We start from the raw sequence: 14657 nt of genomic DNA, 5'->3' as shown, positions 1-14657 counted from the left end.
ATGTTTATATTGATTGTCGCTTGACAATTCAGCATGGGAAAAAATGCAAGAAAAAAATATTGTTAAATATCTTGTGAATAAGTGAATAACAGTGAACATTACATATAGCATAACATGAATATGCATGTGCATAGTAAATACTGCACAATAATATGCATAGGCAAACACTAACTATCAATTAACCATTTTAATTAACACTTTAAAAAAGTTGTTTTAAGTATAAAAAGATCTAATACAAAGAATAGAACACTGAATATTATAAAAAAATAAATCCATATAATATACAGACACAATGATTATGAAAATATATATCATTTGACAATACAAAATCAAGCAATGTCTAAAGATGACAAAAACATCCCAAATAGTGTTTTTGACCCAAAAAATAAAGATCCTAGATAGTGTTTATTACAGAAAGCAAAAACGTTAGATCATATGCATTGAAACAATTAACAAATTTTCAATGAGCAATACTAAGTGTTTATTACTTAAGATCATTAAGTAATGATTGCTCACCTTTTCATCAACCAGTATACGTGCAGACCTGTATATTTATCAGTTGTCATCAGAACAGGCAAACTTTAATTTTTACTGCCTTTTTATACGGTTATCAGTTCTGATCCAAGTAAACTAAAAAAACCAATTATAATTAAAGATTTATTAGTTATAGGCTAAATCAAGCGATGATTGTATCTCAAGAAGTGAAAGATAATTAGTTGTGCCTAGTTTTATGTCAACACTTCATATTACATCCAATTTAACTATTACAACAATATAGTGACATACTTAACATAAAATTCTGCCAACCATATAACAATAGTAAATCAAGTAATTTGCAAAAATTAGAAATGTATCATAAAAAGTAAATATCTTATGTCATACGTGTTAAAATGATTAACAAATTCTTAGTCAATCGTATCTTATTAAGACTCGTGGCTGAGAAAATAAGAAGGGAGAAAGAGAGAAATGAAACATTACCATCTAGTCTCTTTAACTGTGCAAAACTTAAAATTCACATAGTCAACGGCCATACTTGAAACCAATGACTAAAAATTAATAAAACTTCATCAGAGATTCAGAGTAATAGTTAAAATTTTGGAAGACCCAAATAAAAATCATTTAGCTATAAACAGTATGCAAAAACGTGAAGAAAAAAAATAGAGATGCACTAAGACCATAATTCATGACTGTTATCCAAAATCTCCAAAGTAAACATACAATCAAATAGATTCCTCTCTATTTTTCATCTCTCTCCCTGTTATTTAGTATTGTGATAAGGTTATGATAAGCAATTATTTTTCCAAAATTTAATAATAATAAACATCACAATATAGGTTTAACATGAGAGAAAGAGTCAATCTCTATCTTTGATATGTTGATCCTACCATTCCCCTGCATACTTGATCCTTTTTAAGTCCACCTATTGGCAAAAAAATAAAGACAAAACTTGTAACACTATTTAAACAAAAAGAGATTTCTCAATCAGAAAAAGCTTCAATTTCAATTAATTTATTTTGTTATCAATGCAATATTCGAACTTGCATTTGGTTCAAAAAAGTAATGTAAATTGATCAAGCAAAAGAAACTAAAAATAGAATCTATACCAATTGGTTTAAAAGCATTAATCAGTATGACAATGAAAATTTCATACTGAAATCTCACCTTGTGACATTACCTTATATGTGTTCATTTCCTTATTTTCATCTGACGCATTCTCATTCTCTAGTTGTTGAGTTTAATTTTTCTTTCGACTCCCTATGTAGATGGGCTCAACCTCCTTTTGTTTTTCCTAGAAATTTTTCACTGAAATACAAACCTATGTAAGTGTTTGAAAACCTGTATTGGTTATGGATATTAACAAACTGATAGAGAACTTGTTACATAATATACATACCTGCAGCATTAGAACATATGAGAAACGGTGGGTATCATCAATAGTACTTGTCATCAACATCAACTTATCATCCAAACCGGCATTTGATTTCTTTTATTCTTCATCATCTATGATATACTACATATGCATGCCGCTGTCTACTTAAGGTGAGCAATTTGAAGATTCTATACCTCAAGCATTTGGAACCGTACATACAAAAGAGGCAAAAACGATGGCCACTGCTTCCTGAAAATAAAAAAACCAAATCATATACCCACACTAAAAATCCATATACAACACAACCCCAAAATTAATTATCACCAATTTTCTGTACCAAAATTAATTATCACCAATTTTTTTTACAGAAAATAGATCCGCAAACTAAACACGACCCAAAAAAATTTTAAATTTTGTTCAACAAAAGATATAAGAGGAGGAACATAAATTATATACCTTAATCAGAAGGGGCCTGCAAACTTCTATACAAAAACCATAAAATTCGAACGGCAATGTTTCCTGAAATAAAAACCAACCAAATCATACACCCACATTAAAAATCCAAACTCATAAACCATGAACACTTCTCCCTGGAAATAAAAAAACAACCAAATCACAACCCATACTAAAAACCCAAACAGACAAAGGAAACCCCAATAATTATCACTACACAAGATTTAATTTCTCTCTCTTGTTTTCTCTCACTTGTTCCTTAGCTTTTCTTCCTGTTCTTATGGGTTTTTCCGTACTCTAGCAGAACTGTTATCATGGTATCAGAGCCAAGGGTTTCGATCTTCGGGGCTCCTTCCGTTGTGATCCTTAAGGGTTTCTTTTGATTCGTTGGGGTTTTCTGGTAGCTGGTGATTTGTTGGAGTTTCTGGGATGGGGTTTTCCGATCATGAACTCAAGTCTCAGGTTTTGTTCCTAAATTATGTCCTCCATCTGTTTGCTTAAATGTTTCAGTGAAAATTTGCTTCTTCGATGGGATTTCTTGTATGCAAGTTTCTCTAATAAGGCCGATAGCCATTTTCTACGAGATTGTTGAAGGAATACAAAGGCCGATAGCCATTCTTTTCTGTTGTTTGATTAGTTCTTGATTGTTTGCGATTTATGCACTCGAAAAAGGCCGATTGCCAAGAGTGTTGAGTGCATTGTTGAAGGAATACAAAGGCCAATAGCCATTCCTTTTTGTTGAATAGTTTGTTCTTGATTGATTAAGACTTTTGCACTTCATAAGGCCGATTGCGAAGAAATGTATTGATGACAACAAACCAAAGGTTAATACTTGCTTGAAGTGTCAAGATTCTGTGTTCTTAAGATATGGCATTGAGTACTGTCAAGATTGAGAGTCTTTTGGGTATGATTACTGTGAGTCTACAAGATGATAATTTTGTCAAATGGAATTATCAGTTCCAATCTGTTCTTCGAGGTTATGATCTTTTTGATTTCTTTGATGGGGAATCACAATGTCCACCTTAGTTTTGTATCACTGCTGAAGCTGGAGTGACAGAGGAAGTTTCCACGGATTACAAAAAAGAGGTTAAGACTGATGTATCTCTGTTGAGTTTGCTCATTGCCGCTCTTTCGGATAGAGCCATAGACTATGTTATTGGCTGCAAATTGTCTCATGAAGCATGGAAATGTCTCCAGGAACGTTATGCATATATGTCTGTAGTCAAGATTAATTAGCTTAAGACTGAATTTCACATGACACAGAAGGAATCTGACTCTGTGGATAAATATTTTTTACGATTGAAGGGTATTACAGATCAGTTAATGGTTGCAGGGGAAAAGGTCACTGAGAATGATTTGGTCATTGCTACTTTATCTGGATTACCATCAGAATTTGAAATGATAAGAACAGTAATTCTTGCTCAAGAAACACCAATATCACTGATAGATTTTAGAGCACAACTTCTCGGGGCTGAAGCAAGCATTGAGTCTAGAGTACATAGTTTGTCTCAGTCTATTTCTGCAATGTCTATTCAAGGGCATTCTTCACATTCACAGGGGTAATTCCAAAGCTATGAGAAGGGTGAAAGCTCGGATTCAAAGAGGTCACAAGGAAATAATTTCAATGATGGCTATGGAGATGGGAGTTTTAATGGAGGATCTGGTTATGGAAGTAATGGGGGCAAGAATTTTCATCAAAGGCCAAGTTATAACAATTTTAACAATAGAAGAAACAATGGAGGAGGTACCAACTTCAGGTCTAACTCTAAAAACAGATTTGGTTCTAACTTTTCTCATGATAATGGGAAAGGTTCTCAATTCAATAAGTCTCAAAATTACTCCAGTGGAAGCAAGCAAGTTAACTATGGGACTGGAAATACTAATTACAAGTCTGCTATATCTCCAGAGTGCCAGATATGTTCAAGAAGGGGTCACACAGCACCTATTTGCTATTTCAGAACTGATAGTGGTCAACCTTCTGGAGGATTCGTGGTTTGTCAAATCTATAGCAAGAAGGGACATATTGCTTTAGAATGCTTTCACAGGAATAATTTTTCGTATCAAGGTGCTCCACCTTCTGCTTCAATTACTGCAATGACTGCTCAGAGTTCTACTACTGCAAATGGAGTCCAGAATATTCATGATTTTGCATCAGTTGATACATAGGTGGTTGATACAGGTGCAACTCACCATATGACATCAAATCTTGATGTCTTAAACAATATTACTCCTTATAATGGTGATACAAAGATAAATGTTGGTAGTGGAGAAGGTTTGCCAGTTTCAAATATTGGCTCATCTATACTTAAAACACCTCAGCATACTTTAGTTTTACATAATGTTTTGCACGTTCCAAAGATTGCCATGAATTTATTATATGTCAAGAAATTGTGCAAAGATAATGGATGCTGGTTCATTTGTGATGATTTGTTTTTCTTTATACAGGACAAGGCAACTCAAATGGTGTTGTACCATGGAAAGAGTGATTATGGGGAGTTATTCCAAATTTTGGCTAATGTGTTTTCAAGGTCTTTTGCTACAAAGCTTGGGAGTAGTACTGCTTTTGTTGGAAAGAAGATAAAGAGCTCCGTATGGCATAGCGGTTGGGTCATCCTTATGAGGAAATATTAAATAGAATGTTGAATGTTGCTCAGTTGTCTGTTACTTCAAATTCTAGTCAATCCACATGTACTACATGTATTCAGGGCAAGATGAGTAGGTTACCTTTCCCTGTAAAACAAGATAGATCACATGCAGTATTTGAGAAAATACATTTAGATGTGTGGGGACCTACACCTGTGAAGTCTGTTGAGGGTTTTAGATATTACATAAGCTTTGTTGATGACTATTCCAGATTTGTATGGATTTTCCCAATGTTGAATAAATCAAAAGCTTTCCAATATTTTGCAAATTCTATGCATTTATTGTTACTCAATTCAATGTACATGTCAAGTACTTTCAATCAGATGGTAGTGGTGAGTATATAAGCAACATGTTTCATAATTTTTAAGAAAACAAAGGAATTGTACCTCATACTTCTTGTCCACACACACCTCAACAGAATGGTCTAGCTCAAAGAAAGCATAGACATGTTGTGGAAATAGCAATTAGTTTGATGTCAGATGCCAAGTTACCAACTCAGTTTTGGTACCATAGTTGTTCATATGCAACTTTTCTGATAAATAGAATGCCCTGCAAGAATTTGGATATGAGGTCTCCTTATCAAGTGTTGTTTCAGTGTAATCCTAATATTACTTCTCTTAAGGTTTTTGGAACTGCTGTATATCCTTTCCTCATACCTTTTAATGAAAATAAGCTTCAACCACGATCAGTTTAGTGTGTTTTTCTGGGTTTTTCCAGCGGATACAAAGGAGTGTTGTGTTATAATATCCATACAAAGAAATTTGTCATTTCCAGAAGTGTAATTCATGATGAAGATGTCTATTCTTTCAAGCAATTCTGTGATACCAATGGTTCTAATAATGCGCATAAGAGGTCATCTTCTTTTGTGATAGTGCATATTAATATACCAAGTGCAGGGTCTCAACAACTGTCTAATTTTCAGAATGTGATTCAAGAAGGGAGTAATGTAGCACTATCTAAAAGAAATCAGTCTTCAGGATCAAATGAAAGAGAAGTTCAATTTTTTGGTTCCAATGTTAGTCATAATTCTGCAACTTCAGACAGTAATGGGATTATTCATCAGAACAGTGATTCACAGTTGATTGTATCAGGTTGTAACAATGTCCAAGCTACTTCTCCAAGTCATCACTCCTCCCCAAGTCATCACTCTGGTACAACATCCATGTTGCATGTCCACTCATCTTATCAGCTTGAGGTAATCATTCCTATCTCACCTAATTGTGAATCAACTAAGTGTGATACAGGAATCAATACACATTCTATGACTACCAGGCTAAAAAGTGGAGTGATTGAGAAAAAGAACTATGCTGCTTTAGTAGCTTCATTTCATGAGCTTCATTCTTTACACATTACTGAAGAAGATCCATTCACGGGTGGTTATTCATTCATTTTTGAGATAGCTGATGTACAAAAGCCTTCTTCATTTAGAAAAGCATCTACAATTCCACAATGGCAGGCAGCTATGCAGGACGAATATGACTCATTGAGGGCTCAAGGCACTTGGGTTTTAGTACGTTTACCAGAAGATAGAGTTATAGTTAGTAGTAAGTGGGTATATAAAGTATAAAAAAAAATCCAGATGGTACAATCTCAAGGTATAAAGCAAGGCTCGTTACTCAGGGTTTTTCTCAAGAACATGGCATTGATTATATGGACACATTTAGCCCGGTTGTTAGACACACTACAGTTAGAATTGTCTTAGCCTTGGCTGCTATTAATCACTGGAATTTGAGATAATTAGACATTAAAAATGCCTTTTCTTCATGGAGATCTACAAGATGAGGTATACATGAAGCAACCTCAGGGTTTTGTTGATGTTTCTCATCTCACATATGTCTGGAAACTTGTTAAATCATTGTATGGTTTAAAACAAGCTCCAAAAGCTTGGAATTCGAAATTTACTGCCTATCTGGGAGCTTTGGGATTCTGTGCTTCTGCATCTGATACTAGTTTATTTGTGAAACAAGATGGGTCTGATATAATCATTTTGTTGTTGTATGTTGATGACATAATCCTAACTAGTTCCAATTCTGTGAAGATACAAGGTGTGATACAAGAGTTGTCTGAAGTCTTTGATTTAAAAGACATGGGTAAGCTCATATATTTCTTAGGGCTACAGATACAGTATAAGGATAATGGGGACATCTTTGTCAATCAATCAAAATACATCAAAGATTTGATACATAAAGCTAGTATAGAGACATGTAAACCAGCTCCAACTCCCTGCAAGCCTCATCATCAACTGTTAACTTCAGAAGGCACATTGTTGACAGACCCAACTTTGTATAGGAGTATAGTAGGTTCATTGCAATATTTGACCTTTACTAGGCCAGACAATGCTTATGCAGTCAATACAATTTGTCAATTCATGTCATCACTAACTGAGATTCATTTTGGGGCTATGAAAAGAAGTTTGCGATACTTGCAAGGGACAATAACTACTGGAATCATGTATTCTGCAGATATAATTCACCAGTTAAATGCCTTCTCAAATTCTGATTAGGCAGCTGATTTGAATACAAGGAGATCAGTCACTGGTTATGTCCTATTTTAAGGCAATAATCATATCTCATGGTAGTCTAAAAAGCAAACATCAATGTCTCATAGTTCAACAGAAGCCGAGTATAAAACCTTAGCTCATACTGCAACTAATATAGCTTGGGTCAAAAACATACTGAAGGATCTGGGAACGTTCTTATGTCATCCACCAAGTATTCACTATGATAACATGTCAGCTATTGCACTTAGTGCCAATCCAGTTTTCCATTCACGTATCAAACACCTTGACACAAATTTTCACTTTGTCAGGGAACGAGTACAACAAGGAGATTTGGAGGTATCGTATGTTCCCACAGAAGATCAAATCGCGGATATATTGACAAAGGGGTTACATAGTCCTTCTTTTGTTACACATTTTCACAATCTCAAACTAGGAAATCCTAGTTGAGATTGAGGGGGGATGTTAAATGTAATTCAGCAATGGTGAGTGTCATGTCAACATAAGTGGATAGTGATTGGAGTGCCATGTCATCAAGGTTGTTAGATAGGTTTGTTAGAAGTCGGTTATATAGTTAGAATAGTAGCTTGGCTGCTAAGTCTTGAGGGAATATATATAACAACCTCAGCTATGCAACTATATTCATTCAAAATTATCAATACACAAGATTTCATTTCTCTCTCTTGTTTTCTCTCATTTGTTCATTAGCTTTTCTTCCTGTTCTTCTGGATTTTCTGTACTCTAGCAAAACTATTATCATAAATGAGCTATGAAGCTTCCTAACATATTGCTTCTCTCTTACGGCAGTTACAAATCAGGGTAAATGAGGCATTTCACCAATGCAAAATATCTAACAATAATAATAGGTTACTGATACAATGACAGTTAAGAGCATATTCAAAAGAGATATCAAATACAAAACGTCAAATTTAAATTTGAGTGGCTTATGTGGAAATTTGGAATCATGCAAAACTTCTTACTTACAAGTTCATACGTTATGCGCCTATTTTGTGTGTAGCCTCTATATGTCAAAATGTTTCATTTTATATTAGGAAATTGTTATTAACAGTCCCAAAATCTCATTCTACACTCTTTACAAAATGTTTTTTTTTTCTAATTATAAAAAGTTTAGAATGCAAACTGAGATTTTTTTAGTACCAATAACAATTCTCTTATATTATTTTCTTTTGCAATATTTATTAGTTATTTATTAAAGAAGGTTGAAAGTAACAATTTCACATAAACAAAATAAGTTGTTTTCATTGTGGGTCCTACCATTAATCAAATTAAAAATAATTTGGCATCAATCTCTCTTCTTGTCATTTTTTACGCTGGGAGCACCTTCTTCAATCCAAATTAGCATTTGGCTCCACAGTTGAAGCCACTACTGCTATTAAAACTATCCATTTTTATCCACCTAGCATTTTTTACATTTTCATTAGAGATGCTCTAAAGGTTAAAACAAAAGGTTAAACACATTTATCCTAACATGAGACTATGACATGTGAAATGCAAATGCAAATTTATAGTCTAGACATAAATTTATCTTGTAGTCTAGACATAGAAGTCCAAAAGTCTTCATGCTCAGGTCATCCAAATTTATAACAATAAACCAGAGCCAGCCTTCAGGTATGCAAAAAAGTGTCACTGCATAGGGCCTCAAAAGAGCCCCCAAATTTTCTTTACATGTACACAGACACATGTGTAAATATATTAAAATATGCAATATCCTCCGTTCTCAGCCAACTGATCCAGTCTCGGCGACTCAGTCAGTCAGCCTTTCAAAACCTAATTTCTCATGGTAATGCTAGGACACGTGTTCGGCAGTTAGAGCCCCTCCATGACCATAAAAGCCAATTTGCCTTTTGAGTGGGAATCCCAGCCCGGTCAACAATATTAATTATCATTTTGTCCCATTGAATTTTGAAGAGCCAAATGAATTCTGAATGCGACCAGTTCCCTTTGAAGTAGATGTCACATTTTGGATGAAAATGTTTCATATTCTGAACGCGGCTAGTGGCTTAGGGTTTTTACCTTTTTTAGGCTTTGAGCATGAGCTAGGTTCGACTGTGTGGCTTTGCCTTGCTGATTTCAAAAACATGCAATTGTTTTGAACTCATGACCTATTGAAGATAGAAAACACTCTTGTCCACAAAAACAAACTTATTTTTTATTCACTAACCTGCAATACTTCAATTTTATAGAAAAAGAAAATTAAAAATAGAAAATAATAAAAGGCCTCCTTGTAAGTTTTGCACAAAGCACCCAAATGCTTAGGGCCACCCATGCACTAAACTAACAAGACTTCTTGACAAAAAAAAAATATATATATATATATATATATATTATACCAAGACTTCGTGGAAAAAGTACTCTCAGCCAGACATCAAATTTGACGCCAGAAACTACAAACCACCGATATAGTATTTTGGTTCGAATTTTTTTGATGAAATTGGTGCTATTTCAATTTGAAAAATCAAAGTCATGTTTTTTATTTTTCCTATACAAAACTTTCTCACTTTCACTTTTATAATAAAGTGATGTTATCTAAATCTAAACTACATATTAATAAAACTCTGTTTGTCAATTAAAAATCATCTAAACTACATATTAATAGAACCCTATTTGTCACCACTTAGTACTACAATCTAGTGGTATTTCTCTTCACTTATAAGTGAGAAGTCTTAGATATGTTTGATTCTCGCCAAAGGCGAATTTAAAATCACATTATTGATAGCCTATTGTGAGGCTCACCCCATCCCCTTCCCTTAGTGTAGATAATATCGTTTGTTTTTGTTTGTCAACTAAAAATCAATGAAATTACTATTATACCCTTTTATACATAGATAAAATAAATAAATTAGACATTATAATAATTTCACACAAACAAATTTTTGTTTTTTTTTTTTTTCTGAACCTCATAACCATGTCATCCTATCAATACCTAAATTCACACTTTGTTTCTCTCTCTCTCTCATTTGCACCGACCCACGTCTACTTTTTTCCTACTTTTGCTAACTTCCCCAATCCACTAATATTTAATTCTTTATAAATTTTAAATCACACACAAGGGGTGTCCACTGCATTTAGTTATATATCAAGTCAAGGGAACAGCGTTCAAAAAAAAAAAAAAAAAAAAAAAGTCAAGGGAACAGGTACTAATCACCCTTTATTTTTCATAAAAAAAATTTGGATTAAAATATGTCATGATAGGAAACAAAACGAAGATAAAAACGAAATTCGCTTTCAAATGATGTGTAAAGATGAAAGAAAAAAAAAAACCTGCTTTTATGTAACACAAGGGAACACTAGTTTGAAACGAAACCCTTTTATATTATAAAATCGAAGATTATTACCAGCTTTCTAAATTAATATCTCACCAAAATGCGGTTATGTTATAAATTGCTCACTCAAAGGTGTTTTGTTTCTTTGTTGCGGCTGTTTTTAGACTTTATTCTACATTGACTTGCAGCCATGACTTCTGAATCCATAGTTCACAGGTGATTTGCTTCATCTTATCAGCTTTCTTAATTTTATCTCTTATACTTAATTTCTGTAAGAATTTCTCAAAGCAGTCATGAAGCAGACGAAAAACACGTTGATGCCATGAACTGGGATAAACTGGAATTTGGGGTAATTCCAACCGATTACATGTACATTATGATATGTTCCGATGGAGAGAATTTTTCACAAGGCCATCTCGCTCCCTATAGAAAGATTGAGCTCAGCCCATTTGCTGGAATCTTGAATTATGGACAGGTAATTACACTTAGCTGCCCTTATGTTTGTTTCACAATGACGCCGAACATAATCGGATCCATGCTAATTAATAGATGAGTATCGATCCGAGGGCTTGTAATTCTAGTAGTTAACAGTATGTACGTGATGGTGTCATCAGGGAATATTAGAAGGTCTCAAGGCAATCAGGACGAAAGATGGTCGCATTCAGCTCTTTCGTCCAGAAGAGAACGCTCTAAGAATGAAGATGGGTGCAGAGAGATTGTGCATGCCATGTCCATCTACTGAGCAATTTCTTGCTGCTTTAAAACAAGCAGTCCTTGCCAACAAGCGTTGGGTATTTTCACTTTAGACCCTATAGTTCTAAAGTTTACAAACGTAAAAACTGACGTTTTAATTTTTATATGTATGTATGTATGTATGTGTGTACGTATGCATGTATAGGTACCACCTTCAGGGAAAGGAGTATTGTATATTAGGCCATTGCTCATTGGAAGTGGTCCTGTTCTTGGCTTGGGGTCAGCAACAGAGTACACATTCCTAATATTTGCTACACCAATTGGTAGTTATCACAAGGTAACTTATTTGCCAATGCAATTCATGTTAATTACCAATTGGTTTTAGATTGGATACTTTAACTTTGATATAGTTTCAAAGTCGAGAATTTTATTGCTAATCGATTGGGATTCGATCACGAAGAAAAATACTTGGTTTTGTGGTAATTTCGTTCACATAAATTATGTTTTTCTCAAATTAAATTTAGATTTTTCCTAGTTACTCTCTATTTTTCAGACTTTTTTTTTTTTCTTGGGAACTTTATTTTTCCAACTTTGATTTTTTTTTATACAACAGAGTGGCAGCACCATGAATTTGTACATTGAGAATGAGGTTCGTAGGGCCACTCCTGGTGGAACTGGAGGCATCAAAAGCATCACCAACTATTCACCAGTAATTTACTTGGCCAACTTATATATATAATTAGGTTGAAGATATTGGGATCTTCTAAATAATTTTTATTTTTTGCTCCATTTCAATGCTACAGATTTTTAGAACGGTACAAAAGGCTAGGGCCAAAGGGTTCACTGACGTCCTCTTTCTGGATGCAGCCACTGGAAAAAATATTGAGGAGTGTTCTTCATCTAATATTTTCATTGTGAAGGTATTAGTAATTACAATTTGCATATACGGTTTCAATATTACAATTCACCAACATTCTGAGCATGTTACGTGACCGGATTGTTAAACCCTAAACCCTAATTACCCCGTAACATGTTACATAACGGAATTGTTAAGCTACACAATCAAATAAGAATTATTTTAATCTACAACAAACAAAACGTGCATTATTGAGCTTGAAATGTTGTTCTAAAAATTAAATAACAAAAATAACAATGCTATCGAAGGTTTCTATGTGAAATGCCCATTCAAGTTTGGCCTAACAATTATTTTACTGGTGTAGGATAATGTGATTTTAACTCCACCAACCAATGGAACTGTCCTTCCAGGGATCACAAGGAAAAGCATCATAGAAATTGCTCTCCATCTCAATTACGTGGTAATTAACGACCGCTTTTTACCTTAATTAATCATTAACTACTACTTGTACATCTTGTTAATTATATTTCACAAGTCTAAAATGTAAATTTTACTTATGAGAAGTGATTTTCTAGCTAATTGCAACCTCTAAAACAATGTTTTGGAAAATGAATATCAGGTGGAGGAACGTGACGTTTCACTAGAGGATGTGTTGGCTGCTGATGAAGTTTTCTGTACTGGGACTGCTGTGGATGTCATTGCCGTTTCTAGCATAACATATCGTGACAAAAGGTACAAGTATTTGAGGAAAATTCTTAAGGAAAAGCACTTTTGGTACTTCTATGCCTTGAATTTTTAATTTAAATTTTTTTACGTGCTTTTTAAACCAAATGCACTTCATACAAAAGCAGTTTAGAACAGACCCTCAAAATCGTGGCAATTTTTTTTTTTTTAAAATATCATAACCCTGGAATTTAGTAGTTAAAAATGGATTATGTTAATGCAGGGTTGAATACAGAAGAGGGAAAGAAACTGTGTTTTGCAAACTGCGTGAAATGCTTACTGAGATTCAAACAGGTTTGATTGAGGACAAAATGGGGTGGACCTTGCTCATTGATTGAGCTGCTGCTTGATCCCCGTTTCATTTACAATGAAGCATGTGCGTTCATAATATGAACTTCGTATGGATACCAAATAAATTAAGATGTTTTTCATATTGTTCTTCATTGCTAGACCCGAAACCAGGTTCTTGGATTTTTTTTTTTTTTTTTTTTTTGGTTGAATTTGTGGGACAATATATGCAATCTTATGTTTAAATTGAAATTAAACTTTTTTTTGTTTTTTTGTTTTTGTTTTATAAATATTGCTTCTCTACCCTTTACTATATGAACAATTTTTTTTTTTTAAGAAACGATATTATCTATACTAAGAGAAGGGGGTGGGCTTAGCCTCCAATAGGCTAGAATAATGTGGTTCAAAAATTCGCCTTTTGCGAGAATTGAACCTAAAAACTCTCACTTACCAGTGAAGATGAATATCAATCAACCATAGTACTAAGTGTCTATATGAACATATTATTAAACACTACTCGTCATGAGCAAAGCCATAAAAGTTTTTTTTTTTTTTCATATAGTGTAAACTTGTAACTAAGATATTAATGTAATTGGATGTTTTATAAGTTTTAACATAATTTTTCTCCCGTCTGTGATTTATTGTGGGTAATTAAAGAGGGTAGCCGCTAATTAGCATTCTAACATTTTCATTTTTCAACATGGTTATGGCCATACACTTTTTTATTTTTTTATTTTTTTTGGTCAAATGATAATATACACCATTAGTTTGTTGTATTTAAACACAAAAATAAACCAAAAAATAAATCAAAGAGATAAGAAGCTTTCGTGGGTTACACAAAATACATATCGGATATAACCATCAAGAGGGTTACAAGTACCCACACATGGGCTTGATTAATGAAAATTAAGAAGAAATTAAAGCAAGAGATTTGAGGAAAATAAGCTTATCTAAATTACTTATTAACATCACAAAATAAAATTATGACCATTAATTCAATTTCTCATAAACCCAATTTTGCTTTTTTTTTTTCCAAACCTCTCAAATATCATCATAAAATCTCTAATTTTAAAAATAAAATAAAAAAACCTTACTTTTTTACTCTCTCTTTCTATGTCTCGCATTTGTCTCGAACTTCTCTCTTTTTCATATATCTTTTCTTTTAAAAGTTTTTATATTTACATACACATAGTATATGGGCTTCATCTAGTAGTATTTATAGATGTTTAATTAGCATCTATATATATGGTTGTTTCTAAGGTGCAGACCTTGCGTGTGGACTAGAATCTAACTTTTGTGATTTGACGAGCTCACACGTGGAACTGGGTTGTTGTGACCTGGTGTAATTCA

The 14657-nt window shown here is 33.6% G+C and overlaps 1 protein-coding gene across 2 annotated transcripts; it reads left to right on the top strand.

Moving 5' to 3' along the window:
• Positions 1 to 10817: 10817 nt before the first annotated feature.
• LOC137726157 (putative branched-chain-amino-acid aminotransferase 7) lies at positions 10818 to 13524 on the top strand. Of its 2 annotated transcripts, none has more exons than XM_068465036.1 (9): positions 10818 to 10963; positions 11039 to 11222; positions 11362 to 11538; positions 11646 to 11777; positions 12054 to 12149; positions 12244 to 12360; positions 12661 to 12756; positions 12916 to 13028; positions 13243 to 13524. In XM_068465036.1, the coding sequence occupies exons 1-9, from the start codon at positions 10938 to 10940 to the stop codon at positions 13355 to 13357; spliced, it is 1056 nt and encodes a 351-aa protein (XP_068321137.1). In that variant the 5' UTR covers positions 10818 to 10937; the 3' UTR covers positions 13358 to 13524. The 2 variants fall into 2 exon arrangements, with proteins under 2 accessions (XP_068321137.1, XP_068321138.1); XM_068465037.1 differs by having other exon boundaries at positions 10838 to 10963; positions 11050 to 11222.
• Positions 13525 to 14657: the final 1133 nt, after the last annotated feature.

This window comes from Pyrus communis, chromosome 2 (assembly GCF_963583255.1).
Source record: "Pyrus communis chromosome 2, drPyrComm1.1, whole genome shotgun sequence".
NCBI classification, from domain to species: domain Eukaryota; kingdom Viridiplantae; phylum Streptophyta; class Magnoliopsida; order Rosales; family Rosaceae; genus Pyrus; species Pyrus communis.
The sequence above is the reverse complement of the archived record's forward strand: the minus strand, read 5'-3'. Positions and strand labels throughout refer to the sequence as shown.